This window comes from Schistocerca piceifrons, chromosome 10, assembly GCF_021461385.2.
Source record: "Schistocerca piceifrons isolate TAMUIC-IGC-003096 chromosome 10, iqSchPice1.1, whole genome shotgun sequence".
NCBI classification, from domain to species: Eukaryota; Metazoa; Arthropoda; class Insecta; order Orthoptera; family Acrididae; genus Schistocerca; species Schistocerca piceifrons.
The window spans coordinates 138436246-138448771 of NC_060147.1; the positions used below are offsets into that span (position 1 = coordinate 138436246).

Here is a 12526-nt window from a genome sequence, read left to right on the forward strand (position 1 = left end):
AATAAGTCTAGGTGTTTCAAAGTGGCCGAAGCTCTTGCATTTACTTTTTTTTTTTTTTTAGTCTGACGAAAGAATCTCCCAGCAGAGAAGGCGACCCCGAGCAGCCGAGCCCGGCAGGAGACGGAGACGGGGCCGGAGCCGAGACGGAGAAGGCACTACTGCCCGAGGAGCCACCCTACTTCCCTGAGCAGTGGTACGTAGCTCTGCAGGTCTTACTGCCGGCCTGTGACACTGTCAGAAGATTCGTGGTGTGCACTTTGCTAGTTGTCTTGTACGTAACAAAAATTAATTTCAAACAGTGGAAACTCCAGGTAGGAATATCAGTGTAGGAAAAGACGGATTAGTACTCACCGTAAAGAAGACACATCAAGTTGCAAACGAGCAGAATTAAAAGACACTTACACGAAGCTTTCGGCTTCGGCCTTTATCGGTAAAAGAGAGAGACACGGCATTCGTATAAACGAGCGAGCGTATCTCGTGCACACGTGATTGCTGACTCTAGTGTCTCGGGCCGGAAGGCAACTCTCACGCGGGGTGTGAGCAGCAATCTGGAGGACACGGGCAAGGGGAAGGGATAGTAGTGTGCTGGTGGGAGGAGAGATGAATGCTGTCTGGTGGAGTGTGCAGGGACCAGATTGCCGACAGGTGCAGTGTCGGAGGTTGTGCGGCGGGGAGGTGAGGCTAAAAGGAATAGAAAAACCCTGTTTATTTGCCGCCCTCTGCCAATGCATCTGCCCGTCTTTCCCCACCCCTCTCCTTTTTTGCTCCTTTTTTTTCATACCCCCCCCCCCCCCCCCCCCAACCTCCTAATGCTGCGCCTGTTGGCATTCTAGTCCCTGCTCACTTCACTAGACAGCTGCTTGCATCCCGCGTGATAGCTGCCTTCCGGCCCGCGATACTGGAGTCACATGTGCGTGAGGTGTACTTGCTTGTGTGTATGAATGGTGCCCTCTCTCTTTTACTGATGAAGACTGTGGCTGAAAGCTTTATGTAAGTGTATTTTAGTTGTACCTATCTCCAACTTAACATGTCTTCTTTACAGTAAGTAGCAATCTGTCATTTTCTGAGATTAGTTTCATTATTTTTGTCACAACATTCTCACTGGAAGTTTCTACTGGTTCCAACAGCAAAGAAATTCGTGAGTGACTACTTATTTTTCTATATTACATGTGTGAGTGCACTTTTGGGTCAATCCATACCAAGTGGTCCAGCACTGGTTGCTTAACCATCTCAGAATAAATTGATATTTGCTGGGTGAATTCCATCATGTTTGGTGGACTCGGAAGAAAAAAAATTTTTTTTTTTTTTGTTATCGTTTAGAAACAGTAGTTATTTTTGTTTCAGGCTGCAAGCATTCTTTCACATTTACAAGCATCTGCAGTTTTTTAAATTATTCGGTAATGGCTTGCCCCAGACCTTTCAAATAAGAAGCATTTAGTTCAGCACACACTGGAATAGCTGAATGTATTTCTTAATATATTTGTAATGGCTCAAAGTTAATGATTGCTAATAAAAAAAACTGAAATATTGAGCATTATTTTTCCAAAGAAGGAGTAATTTCCTAATGTTAATATTTTTTGTGCTGTTACACTACAAAGTATAGTTATTTAGAGTATGAATGGTGAGAAGCTTACACTTCAAAAAAATACACTTTTTAAAAAAATGGATTTTTGGATGTTTTCATTCTTTGACCTGCAATGTCTTTGTTAGGGGATTAGATAAAAATCTGAAAATTACACTTAATAGACCTTTATGATTTCAGAGTTCATTATAAATTTCAACTTTGAGATTCATTATAAATTTCAACTTTGAGATTCAAAGGGAATTCACGGAAAAAAAATACCAATATGAGCGAAAATATCTGTACTAATGGCTAAAGTGTTTTACTGCTTTGTTTGTTAAACAGTAGAGAAATATCTTCACTCAGTTTGGGCATTAGGTTAAGAGTTTGCCCAGTCACAGCTGTAAATTCCGGGGGAGACAGCTTCTTCAGCACATTTTTGACAGGCATTCAGACTTCAAGATTTCAAGTTTTTTAACCGAGGTCCTCGGTCCTGGGGGGGTGGTAAATGTAACATCTCTTTTTTGATGATCAATATTACAACTTCGGCAATCCGTCACTGTTCGCCATAAACACAAGCTGCTGTGTGAAGTATCAGTGGTGCAGGTTTTCCACATTGATGTAGTTCACTGTCAGGTGATGTTGATACAAACTTCCACTTGCGCTAGTTGTGTGACTAACGTTCAAAACAATGAAAACTTTCGGCACCTCTTATCTACTGACAAGTGTCTAACCTTTCCTCTGAGACATTCACATAGAGTTCTTGTATTTCCTCACATTTTACAGAAACATCGGTAATCCCATTCACCTGTTCTTCTCAGAATTGGCTTGAGGTGCAAGATTCGATTCTCATAGGATCGCTGCAGACTAGCTGTTGTGACAGTTTGCTTTGTTGTATTCCCGTCACCATTGTACGCATTCTTCCTGTGGCGTGATGCAAAAAAGTACCATTCTGCATCAAGTCCTTGGTCATCTTTGTGAAAGTTGATGTTAATCTTTTTTTTTTTTAATATTAGCTTGCAGCACCATGAGAGTAGATCAGTTTGTTTATGGAAGGGTGGTGCTGTTTCATTTGGTTAGTTAATTGTAGTTGAAAAGTGTGCACTGCTGTAGCGCTGTGTTCAAGGTAGTAACTTCTGACACAAAGAAAAGTTGGCATGAACTAAGCATTTGTCAATTGCCCAGGTTTTCTCTTTTTTTTTCTTTCAGAAATTTACCCGAAATGATACATTTTCAGGTTTTCAAAGCTAGCCACCAACACTCGAAAAACTCTTCTCATGGTTTTGTAAATGTCACCTTTCTTATTCTGTCTAGTGTCAGCCATTGTTTGTGTTCTGTATTGGCAGGTATCAAATCACCTCTTCCTGATTCTTCAAACGTGTCAAGTAAAGCTTGTTTGCTTGGACAATCTTGACATTTTCCCATGATCATACTATTGTATCTGTCAATATTGCAAACCAGAACGTCCAAAAGGTCTTTGCAGTCAGCTCTAAGATTGGTCCCATCTGTCTTCAACTTTACATTCTGGTGATACAATCAAATGCAAACGTTATGGATGCCAGGTGCCCCTCCAATAATACACCATATCAGTCTCAGCTTGCAGAATTCCAACTTTTTCATCTTACTGTCAATATTTTATTTTTAGGATTCAGTGAATAGTTAATTTAAATTACACAGTATTAACCTATTTTGTTTCTGAATCTTTGTACCATTTTCTTTCACAGAAACACAATCTTTTTACCAGGCATCAAATAGCTGTTATTGTCATCTTCATAAAAACTAATAATCTTTCAGTCGTGTTTTTATCTATGAAATTAGATGCGTTTTCTCTTTTGCTAACTGTCTTGTGAATTTAACCAAATGTTCTGACACATTAAATTCATCAATAACTTTTCTCGACTCTTAAGAATTTGGTAGTAAACTGATAATCTTAACTTTATCGTCTTTGTTTGAAATACAACATTTAGTTTTTAGCTTTTCAGTCAAATCATCATATTCGGTCGGAGAAGTTCTAGAAGTGTCATCTGGTTCAGTGCAACTTTTCTTTCGAAATGAAACTTCAAAATTCTTTTCGACAGTAGTGTACCATTTTCTCAATTATGCATACAGTGCAAAAGGTCTGTTTCCTTCACGTAGTTTTCTAATTTTGGTAGCAGGCGATAAACATAGGATTTCACAAGCTAAATCCACATTTTTTTTTAAATAGTTTCTGATGAGTCACGAAATTCCTTATCTGAGCTATCACGCTCTCTTTCTTTGTTAATGACGAATGTCTTAGAATAACATGCTGGACACAATGACCTTCCTGGTAAAAAGAACTTTTATTTTTAAAATAATGGTTAAACGTTATTTTTCTCAGACCTTTTGTTATGGGTGTCCTATGTTTTTTAAAAGAATCCAAGCAAGATGGCCAAAAAGGTGATAAAATATTTTTAAGCATTTAATTTCACAGTACTTGCAAGTTGAGTTAACCTCTGAGCCAACCCATTAGTAAAACAACACTTTTTCTTCTTTGCTGTAATCTTCAATTAAAGTAATGTTTTTAGGAAACAATCCATACACACTTTTATGACAAGATTCATTAATAAGAACCCCAATAGAAGACAGAGATTCCATTGTTAAACTGCACACTTCGAAAGCCCGTTGTTAACTCAGTATGAGTGAACAGATGTTGTTGGAAGGGGGAACACAACACACAGACTTGTATGGGCTTGTCTGTGAGCCTGTACAGACTTGCAGATACCATCTGCCAGCCCATTGGAACATTCTGCAGGGGATTGTTTCGACAATCAATCATTCATTACTGTTTTCTTGTGTGTTTAAATTAATTAATTGAAATAGTTTATTTCTTTAGTCTAGGTATTGGATGGAATAGGAAGAGACCCAAATAACCGGTAGAATGAGTTATACCCTCTGCCATCAATCTCATGATGGTTTGTAGAGTATAGATGTAGATACTAAGAAACATATTTTTTACTCATATTTGTAATTTGTTTGTATTTCCTATTGATTCTCTAAGTTGAAATTTATACTGATGTTTGATACTATAAAGGTCTATTAATTGTGTATTTTTCAGATTTTTGTTTGGTCCTATAACAAAGATATCACAGGCCAAAGAAAGGAAACATTCAAAAAAAGTTTTTTAACATGGTCTATTTTTTTAAATGCAAGCTTCCCGTCATTGATACTATATAAAAAGTAACTATACTGTGCGGTGTAATAGCACCAAAAATAGTAAGGCTGAGAAATTACTCCTTTGGAATAATACTGTTGATCTTTTTTTTTTTAATTTGTAACCAATAAATTTGAGCCATTAAAAATATATTAAGGAGTGCATTCATCTAGGTGATCACGGTTTCAGTTTATAGTGCAGTGCATGCTGGACTAAATTGTTCTTATTTGAAAGGTCTGGGGCAACTTGTTACTGAATGATTTTAAAAGAACTGCAGATGCTTGTAAATGAAAAAAACTGCTTGTGGCCTGAAACAAAAGTTCTGCTGTTTCTAAATGTTAAACAATATAAAATTTGCAAAAAAAAAAAAAAAAAATGTTTTGAGCTCATTAAACATTAGAGAATTCACCCAGCAAATATCAATTTTTTCTGAGATGGTTGAGCAACCAATTATTTTTTTTCCTGGACTACTTCTAGGTTTTCCATGTGTCGAAGTGAGAAAAAGTTTTATACAGTGAAATAGTCTTTTTTTCCTAAGGGGTAGTCAAGAATTTGCATTTGGAAAGTGATCCTTTCTCTTCTAGACAAAAAATGATGATATCTGATATTCGCATTAATGTCACCTGTTTGGAATGCCGTGTACCTCCCGCCATTACAGGCCGTGCTGGCGTCCTGTTCAGACTCCTGCCTGCACGTCGTCATGATCGGTGGTATTAGGAAAGACAGTCTCTCTCACTGACTACCGTTGCAGGCCGGGCAAGGTGTGCGCGCTGTGCAACCTGGGCGAGCGCAGCCAGCTGGGACAGGGGGACCTGCTGCAGCTGACGTACTCCCCCGAGGAGCTGGCTGCGCTGTTGAAGGAGCGGAGCGATGCCGGCGCCGAGGGCGGCCTGTCGCTGGTGGGCGACGCCGACTCCGTCATCGGCAGCAGCCCTAGCCGCGGGAACGGCCACGCTCCGGCATTTGGAGGCCTCGCGGTGACTGTGCGGCGCCAGAAGAGCATGGCCAAGTGCAAGTGAGTCTGCCGAGTCTCGTACTCCCAGAGTCTGGAGTGTATAGGAACGTTACTGCCAGTTTGTAGGGTAGTATTTGTATGGGAGTTGGGTGTTATTCCGAAACAGGTATTTCCCATTTATTTACGTAGATGCTTCGAGAGATATGGAAAGCAGAATAATGCGGTTCAGCAGAATGAGATTTCAGCTACGTGTCATCAGTTTCCCAGCTGAGGCACCACCGTTCCTTATACACTTTATCTGACGACGACAACAGCCCGTGTGCCACACGTGCAAAAATTTGAACTGACAGCAGTTAGCCACCGTTTTACAGCTTCGACAACAGCATCTCGGTCTAACAGAACTGTTCACTACACAGTTTGTCATTTGTCAGCTCAGTGTGACTGAAGTCGGAAGCTGCTAAATTGGTACTGATCAGTGGATGTAGTAGGTTAGCCCAGCCAAATCTGACAAGTTCCGTGCTTGCAAAAGTGGCACTGGCCCCAGCGATATCACGTTACAATTGGAAGTTTGTCTTATTATCTGGTGTGGTGCTGAAAATTTGAACTAGTCATTGTAGTCCTGCAGTGTTCTGTGTTGACACTTCCCGTAGGCACTAAGACATCTGAAAGAAATGCCCCTGCGTGTCCCAGAAGATTGTGAACATTACTTTGCCAGCAGACGACTATCTTTAGAACTTTTTCCTTGTCGGATAAATAGCAGCTAACCAAACCACGGACACTCTTTCAGATTGTAGCTCGTAGTGATGACAGCACGTCTCATCTCTGGTGACGATGTTCAGAATATAGCTCCTTCAACATTATATCGGGCTGGCAGGTCGTGACAAATTTTCATTTGACGAGTTCGTTGGCCTCTCGTAAGCATATGCAGGATTCGTCTCGCACACAGTTTGCAGTAACTAAGGTTGCATAACATCTCATTTGAGACATTACAAGTGACATTAAGCTGTGTATACAATTTTTCAGTCATCGTGGACGAGTTGGCCGAAATGGCAGCCATTCTTAGGGAGTGGGATCGACTGCAGTCTAGTTTATCGTGCATTTCCTTTTTGTCACTACTAGAACACTGTACCCTCTGTCCCGTGTTACTCGGGACCGTTTGTTAAGCAGTGATGAATTCAATGACAAACCTCTGATTTTTATGTGCCTGGATGTCAAAAACTATTATGGAAGATTTCCTTGCTGATGCTGTCTATAGCTGGGCAACAAAACCAACAGGAAATTAACAGGAAGATTAAAAAATTAGTTCTACACAAGCATAATTTGGCTGTGGCACTCAGTCTTTACAAAAGTAGGAAATAACCCTTGTAGTAGCAGTAGTAGTAGTTGGAGTAGTAGGTGTTCAGTCTGAGGGGTGGTTTGATACAGCTCTATATGCTAGTCTGTCCTGTGCAAATCTCTTCCTCTCTTCATAACCACTGTGACATGTTGCCATTTAAACATACATATTTGACATATGACCATTTAGACAGATATACTGTACTTTAGGCTCACTCTCCCTCTGTAATTAATCCCCTGCTCCACAAACATCCCTCAGATAAAGCTCATTTTGCACTGATTCACTTGTGGATCTACGTCTAATGCCCTGCAGTACGGCATATAATGGTGAGTGTAGTCCACCCTGATAGGTGCATGTGCCCCTCTCCCCCTCCCCTCCCACCACACGCACAAGAACTCACACATTGTGGAACATGCTTGTTTTTCATTTCAAATAATAAAAATACTTTTGATTCATTAAATATACTTGCAATTTGTTTTTCAACTAGGCCGATATGTACTGGGGCTCATGAAACAAAAACCACCATATTTTTACAACTTCGTTAATCACTAAGGTACAGGAATCAGTATTGTAAATGTAATTACAGTGATTTTTTTCCCATCAGAACAGCTGATTTCTATTGGGGCAGATTCAGTGGTATAACTCCTTTATGGCTCTTACAAGAAATTACAAATGCATTAGATACATCGAAACTCTGAATTTTATGCCGTTGTTGCGGCTGTTTGAATGTTACACACGTATGGATGTTTATGCTACTCTCTGCAGAAACTGAGATTGCCAAGATGATTTATATGTGGGGTATACTCCACTCTTTGACATAGTTGAGAGGAGTAAACCTCTACATTATTTGAACTGCTGTTAATGAACTACATTGCTAAGAAACAACTAGACTATAAAAAGTGTGTCGTGATTCCAAGTTAGGAACTACTTCACAAAGCCTGTTTTTGTATTTGTGTGAAGTTCCTTCGTGCTGTGTGAATATGTAGTGTGCAGAATTAGACAAAAGCTTTTGGATCCTTAAGAATTTGCTCGGTTTATGTTCACAGAAATCCTTGCCCCACCAATTCTGTCGAACCAGTGGACGAACTCAGTGTAGTCGGGTACCTTGACGAACCGGATGTGGCGTCCATCTTTGAATCCTCGGGTGAGTGCTGTCTGACTTTTTTGTGTTAGTGTTGAGTATTTAGCATTCAAAATTATCTTTTTATTTCTCTCTCTCTCTCTTTCTTTCTTTTCAATTACATTTAATATTGCACCTGCAATTCTCTTGTACAGTATTCTCACAGGTGAACAATTGCTGTCGTGCATTGTTAAGCTACTTCGTTTGTCACTCTGAAATAAAGGTGTACATTATAATTGTGTGCTGTGTATCAAACATTTGATCTCTTCCCTATGCAGCTACTTGAAAATTGATTACACTTCTCAATGAAGTAGCCGTGATAGCTGGTATTTTCCTGTCCCCATTCACTTCGATGCATACAGAACCTGTACTACCATTTACTTTGCCATCATGTGTTGCTCAGACATTACGTTTCATTGTTCTGATTTCCCTTGCCGCAGTAGTTAACGTGAATATGTCCTTTTTGAGTTTACAGCAATTCTGAAAAATGTACAGACACAGTTTTATTGACAAATGTTCTCATTCGTCGGTAATCTCTTTTAGTCTCCAATGTCTTAACAGCCGTTGTATCACCGCTGTTGACTCCTTTCTTCTTAAATACGGATGTCCTGTGAGGGTCTATTGATAAAATTTTTTCGACGCATTCCCACAGGCCATTTTTACGTCCACCAAGCGTGCGCACTGTGGTCGCAAGGTGTGACACGCTCCGAGGACCTGGTGTTCCGCAACGTGGCGTCGGCCGTGGTGCAGGCGGCCAACCGCCGCTGTTCGCACTGCGGCCACTTCGGGGCGAGTGTCGTGTGCAGGGTCGCCAACTGCGGGCGGGCACTCCACTTCCCTTGCAGTGCCGCATCCGGTGCGTTCCAGGAGTGCAAGTCCGTCACAGTGGTCTGCAGCCTCCACTTGGATCAGGTCCCCTTACTCTGTAAGTCTGCTGCAGTACTCTTCTCCGGTACAAACTTATCGGTACTGACAATTTAAGTAGTCGAAGGGCAGTGTGTGCTATTACGTGTGTCGAAATCGCCCTTCCGACTGCCCGCAGTGTCCGGAGAGGGGGCGTGCGTGAGCTGCTTCGGGCTGGGCGACGTCGCGAACCTGGTGATGTGCACGGCGTGCGGACAGCACTGGCACGGCTTGTGCCTGTCGATGGCGCTGCTGCCCGGAGTGCGCGCTGGCTGGCAGTGCCTGGGGTGCCGTGTCTGTCAGGTGTGCCGGCAGCCGGGCGAGGAGGAGTCCAAGATGATCGTCTGCGAGTCCTGCGACAAGGGCTACCACCAGACCTGTCTGCGGCCCGTCGTTACTACCGTCCCCAAGTACGGTTGGAAGTGCAAGGTGCGTAAGTGCCCCGTAAATGACGGTGACCTGTCACTACGTCCTCACGTGTGGCGTCACTCGTTACGTGGGTGGCATCGGCAGGGTTTTTGTTTTGTACTCTCCAGTTAAAGATATTGATCGTACGTTTTCGTTACAGTGTATCGCCCAGTTCTTATCAACAGTGGCTCGGACTGTCTTGTTTACTATACTGGTTTTGATCAAGTAGCGATGTTGACCCGTTAATGAAGGAGTTCGGGCGGGGACATACTAGATCTTTGTTGATCTGTTGTAAATTGCAAGTTCTGTTGAGAATCATGACAAAGTTGTTGTTCTTTTTTTACTGATCACATAATTTTAAAAATGGAAGATATGGTGGGAGACTGATTTCCAGCACGGCCTCGTGTCTACGTGCGTTGGAAGGTGACATTTGGAAGAACTGAACCTTGATCCTCCGTGGAAGATGCATTTTCTCCTGTAGTTACCTACAAATATAGTTACACGACATTGCTTAGGGTGCTCAAACAGTATTCTAAAAGAAAAGTGTCTGGGGAAAATTTCACGATTTGTGTTTCTCGACAGTTGGACAGTAATAGATGAAAGAAAGGTTTGGACAGCCACAGGTTTTTGTGCAATACTAGGCAGTTGTGAGCCTGTGCTAGAGAAACCGTGTGAATCTAGTCACCAGATTGCTCGATCTCCGATACAGAGTATTAAGTGAAGGTTAAAGTGTGACAAAGTGCCAGATTACAAATACAAATAGCACAATCTTAGGATAATTATCTGTCACATATCACTTCTTTCACCTCTGGTAGTTTTGTGGATGTGCAAAATTCCAATTTGCAGCACATTTCGGAATCCCCGTTAAACTGTCAGCCCCCGTATAAATGACTCGATAAGTTTGTTCAGAGGTTGGTGGAAGGCAACAGCGTACTGTTTCCGACAGATCTCTGCCTAGTAAAGCACTGTGGTGTCGAAAACAATCTTTGGATTGTTGATTGCTTTACTTTTAACATTAAAGTCACTCAAATGGTGTGGCAATTTTTCTCGAAGACCTGGAAGTCTCAGGGATTTATGTTTTCCCAGGAAAAATCAGGGAATTCTGCATTTTTACCATAGCATTAAAATTCATTTTTATTGAGTTTTATAAACTACAAGTTTTAAAATACTAAATATTTCAAAGTATGTTAATTACACGAATATTATTCCATATAAATTGTTGATGTTTAAAAACTGCAGTTAAACTATTCCTTATGCCACCGCCACCGCCACCCCCACCCCCCCCACCCCCGCCCCGAAGATTGAGTAGCCACCCTGCTCAGAGTATCGTCCATAATTAGGGGTGGGTGACCCGAAACACTCAAAAATATTACTCGATAAAGAGAACTGTGGACCTGGCCTCAGTGGCACGTGCGCCTAGGTACAGTGGCAGTGTGTGCCATTAGCTCACAGAAAGTGTATTCCTTGATCAGTGGGCAGCTTGGCCGTCAAGGTCTCTCGACACTTCTCGATCAAGTGAACGAGAAAATAGCAAAACTGTCAGTGGGGAAGCGTCGTCAGATGCCTGCAGAATTGCCCTCGCGAATGAAGAGAGGTCAGACACACGGTACTGTCGTTAGTAGAATTTGAGTACTTACTGAAAGGAGGAGAGCTACGTTTTTAGAAATAATTGTGGAAGAGTAAATTTTCAGTGCTAAGTTTTATTGTTTATTTGGCATTTGCAAAAATTTGTCCTGTGCGATTTGCAATTTTTTATGCCTGTTACCTCAAGTAGGTACTGAGTCAATTGCTACTCTCACTCGTGTTTAACGTGTAATGTTTTGCTCCCCCGGCAGTGCTGCCGCGTGTGCTCGGACTGCGGGTCACGCACGCCGGGTGCCGGCCACTCGTCGCGCTGGCACGCCCACTACACAGTGTGCGACTCCTGCTACCAGCAGCGCAACAAAGGCTTCTGTTGCCCACTGTGCCGACGCGCATACCGCGCGGCAGCCTACCGTGGGATGGTGCCGTGCAGTCTCTGCAGAAAGTGAGCCACATTATTATTATTATGATTATTATTGTTGTTATTATTATTATCATCATCATCATCATCATCATCATCATCATGATCATGATTATCACCACCACCTTCGTCATCATCATTGTCCTCAGAAGAAGAAGAAGAAGAAGAAGAGTCACATGCTTTGCACTACTTATATTGTAATTGTGATTCTTGAGTTTCTCCCGTTGTATTTGATAATCAAAATATCCACGGGTATGCTGCCGGTCTACAGTGTCCAACGGGCACAATATTTCGGCGATCATACATGTCGCCATCATCAGGTGAACTGACGGACTGAGCTCCTGTGAACGTGTCGGCACGGAGATCCGTACGCTATGGTTGCTCAGAGGGATCTGGGTTTGGTCGCGGCGGCAGCTGATTTAAATACCCTCCGCCTGCGGCGTGCTCACTCCGCCGTCCGCGCCCCGGCCCACGGTCGCGCCGTGGAACAGATTGCGACGGCGTCTGAGGTGACGTCGGTGTGATGGCTCTGTCTGCCATGGTCGTCACAACTATACGTTTGCTCGATTTACTCTTAATTAACCCAATCGCTGGTTCCCAAGCCTTGCTAAGATTATAGTCACAGTCATGGCTTATGAGGTTGTCATTGGTGCGAATTTCGATGGCCTCTTTGACAACACTGTCGCAGTATCTCGACGTCTGTACCAGAATCCCCGTGCGTTCATACTCCATAGCGTGATTTTCCGACAAACAATGTTCAGCGACCGCCGACTTGCTTGGATACATCAGTCGAGTGTGCCTCTGGTGTTCACGGCATCGTCTGACCAATATATGACTTGCCACATTGACATGGAATCTGGTACACGCCGGCCTTCATCAAACCGAGGTCATCTTTGGTGCTCCCCACCAGTGCACGAGTTTTATTCGGAGGACAAAACACAGTTCCGACCCGGTGTTTCTTCAAAATGCGGACGGTTTTCCTCGAGAGTGCGTCTGTATATGGAATAAACGCAATGCCTACCTCATCCCTCGTGATTTGATTATATTGTTATTAATTAAAAAGAAATAA

At 42.4% G+C, this 12526-nt stretch overlaps 1 protein-coding gene across 1 annotated transcript in view; it reads left to right on the top strand.

Annotated features, from left to right (window-relative positions):
* Positions 1-12526, top strand: part of LOC124718777 (histone-lysine N-methyltransferase 2C-like) — a 434091-nt gene that overhangs the window by 27152 nt on the left and 394413 nt on the right. The window contains exons 4-9 of the mRNA XM_047244388.1: positions 62-193; positions 5485-5748; positions 8071-8168; positions 8797-9069; positions 9187-9476; positions 11291-11481. Of these exons, the coding sequence (XP_047100344.1) occupies positions 62-193; positions 5485-5748; positions 8071-8168; positions 8797-9069; positions 9187-9476; positions 11291-11481 (1248 nt within the window). The remainder of the gene's footprint in view (positions 1-61; positions 194-5484; positions 5749-8070; positions 8169-8796; positions 9070-9186; positions 9477-11290; positions 11482-12526) is intronic.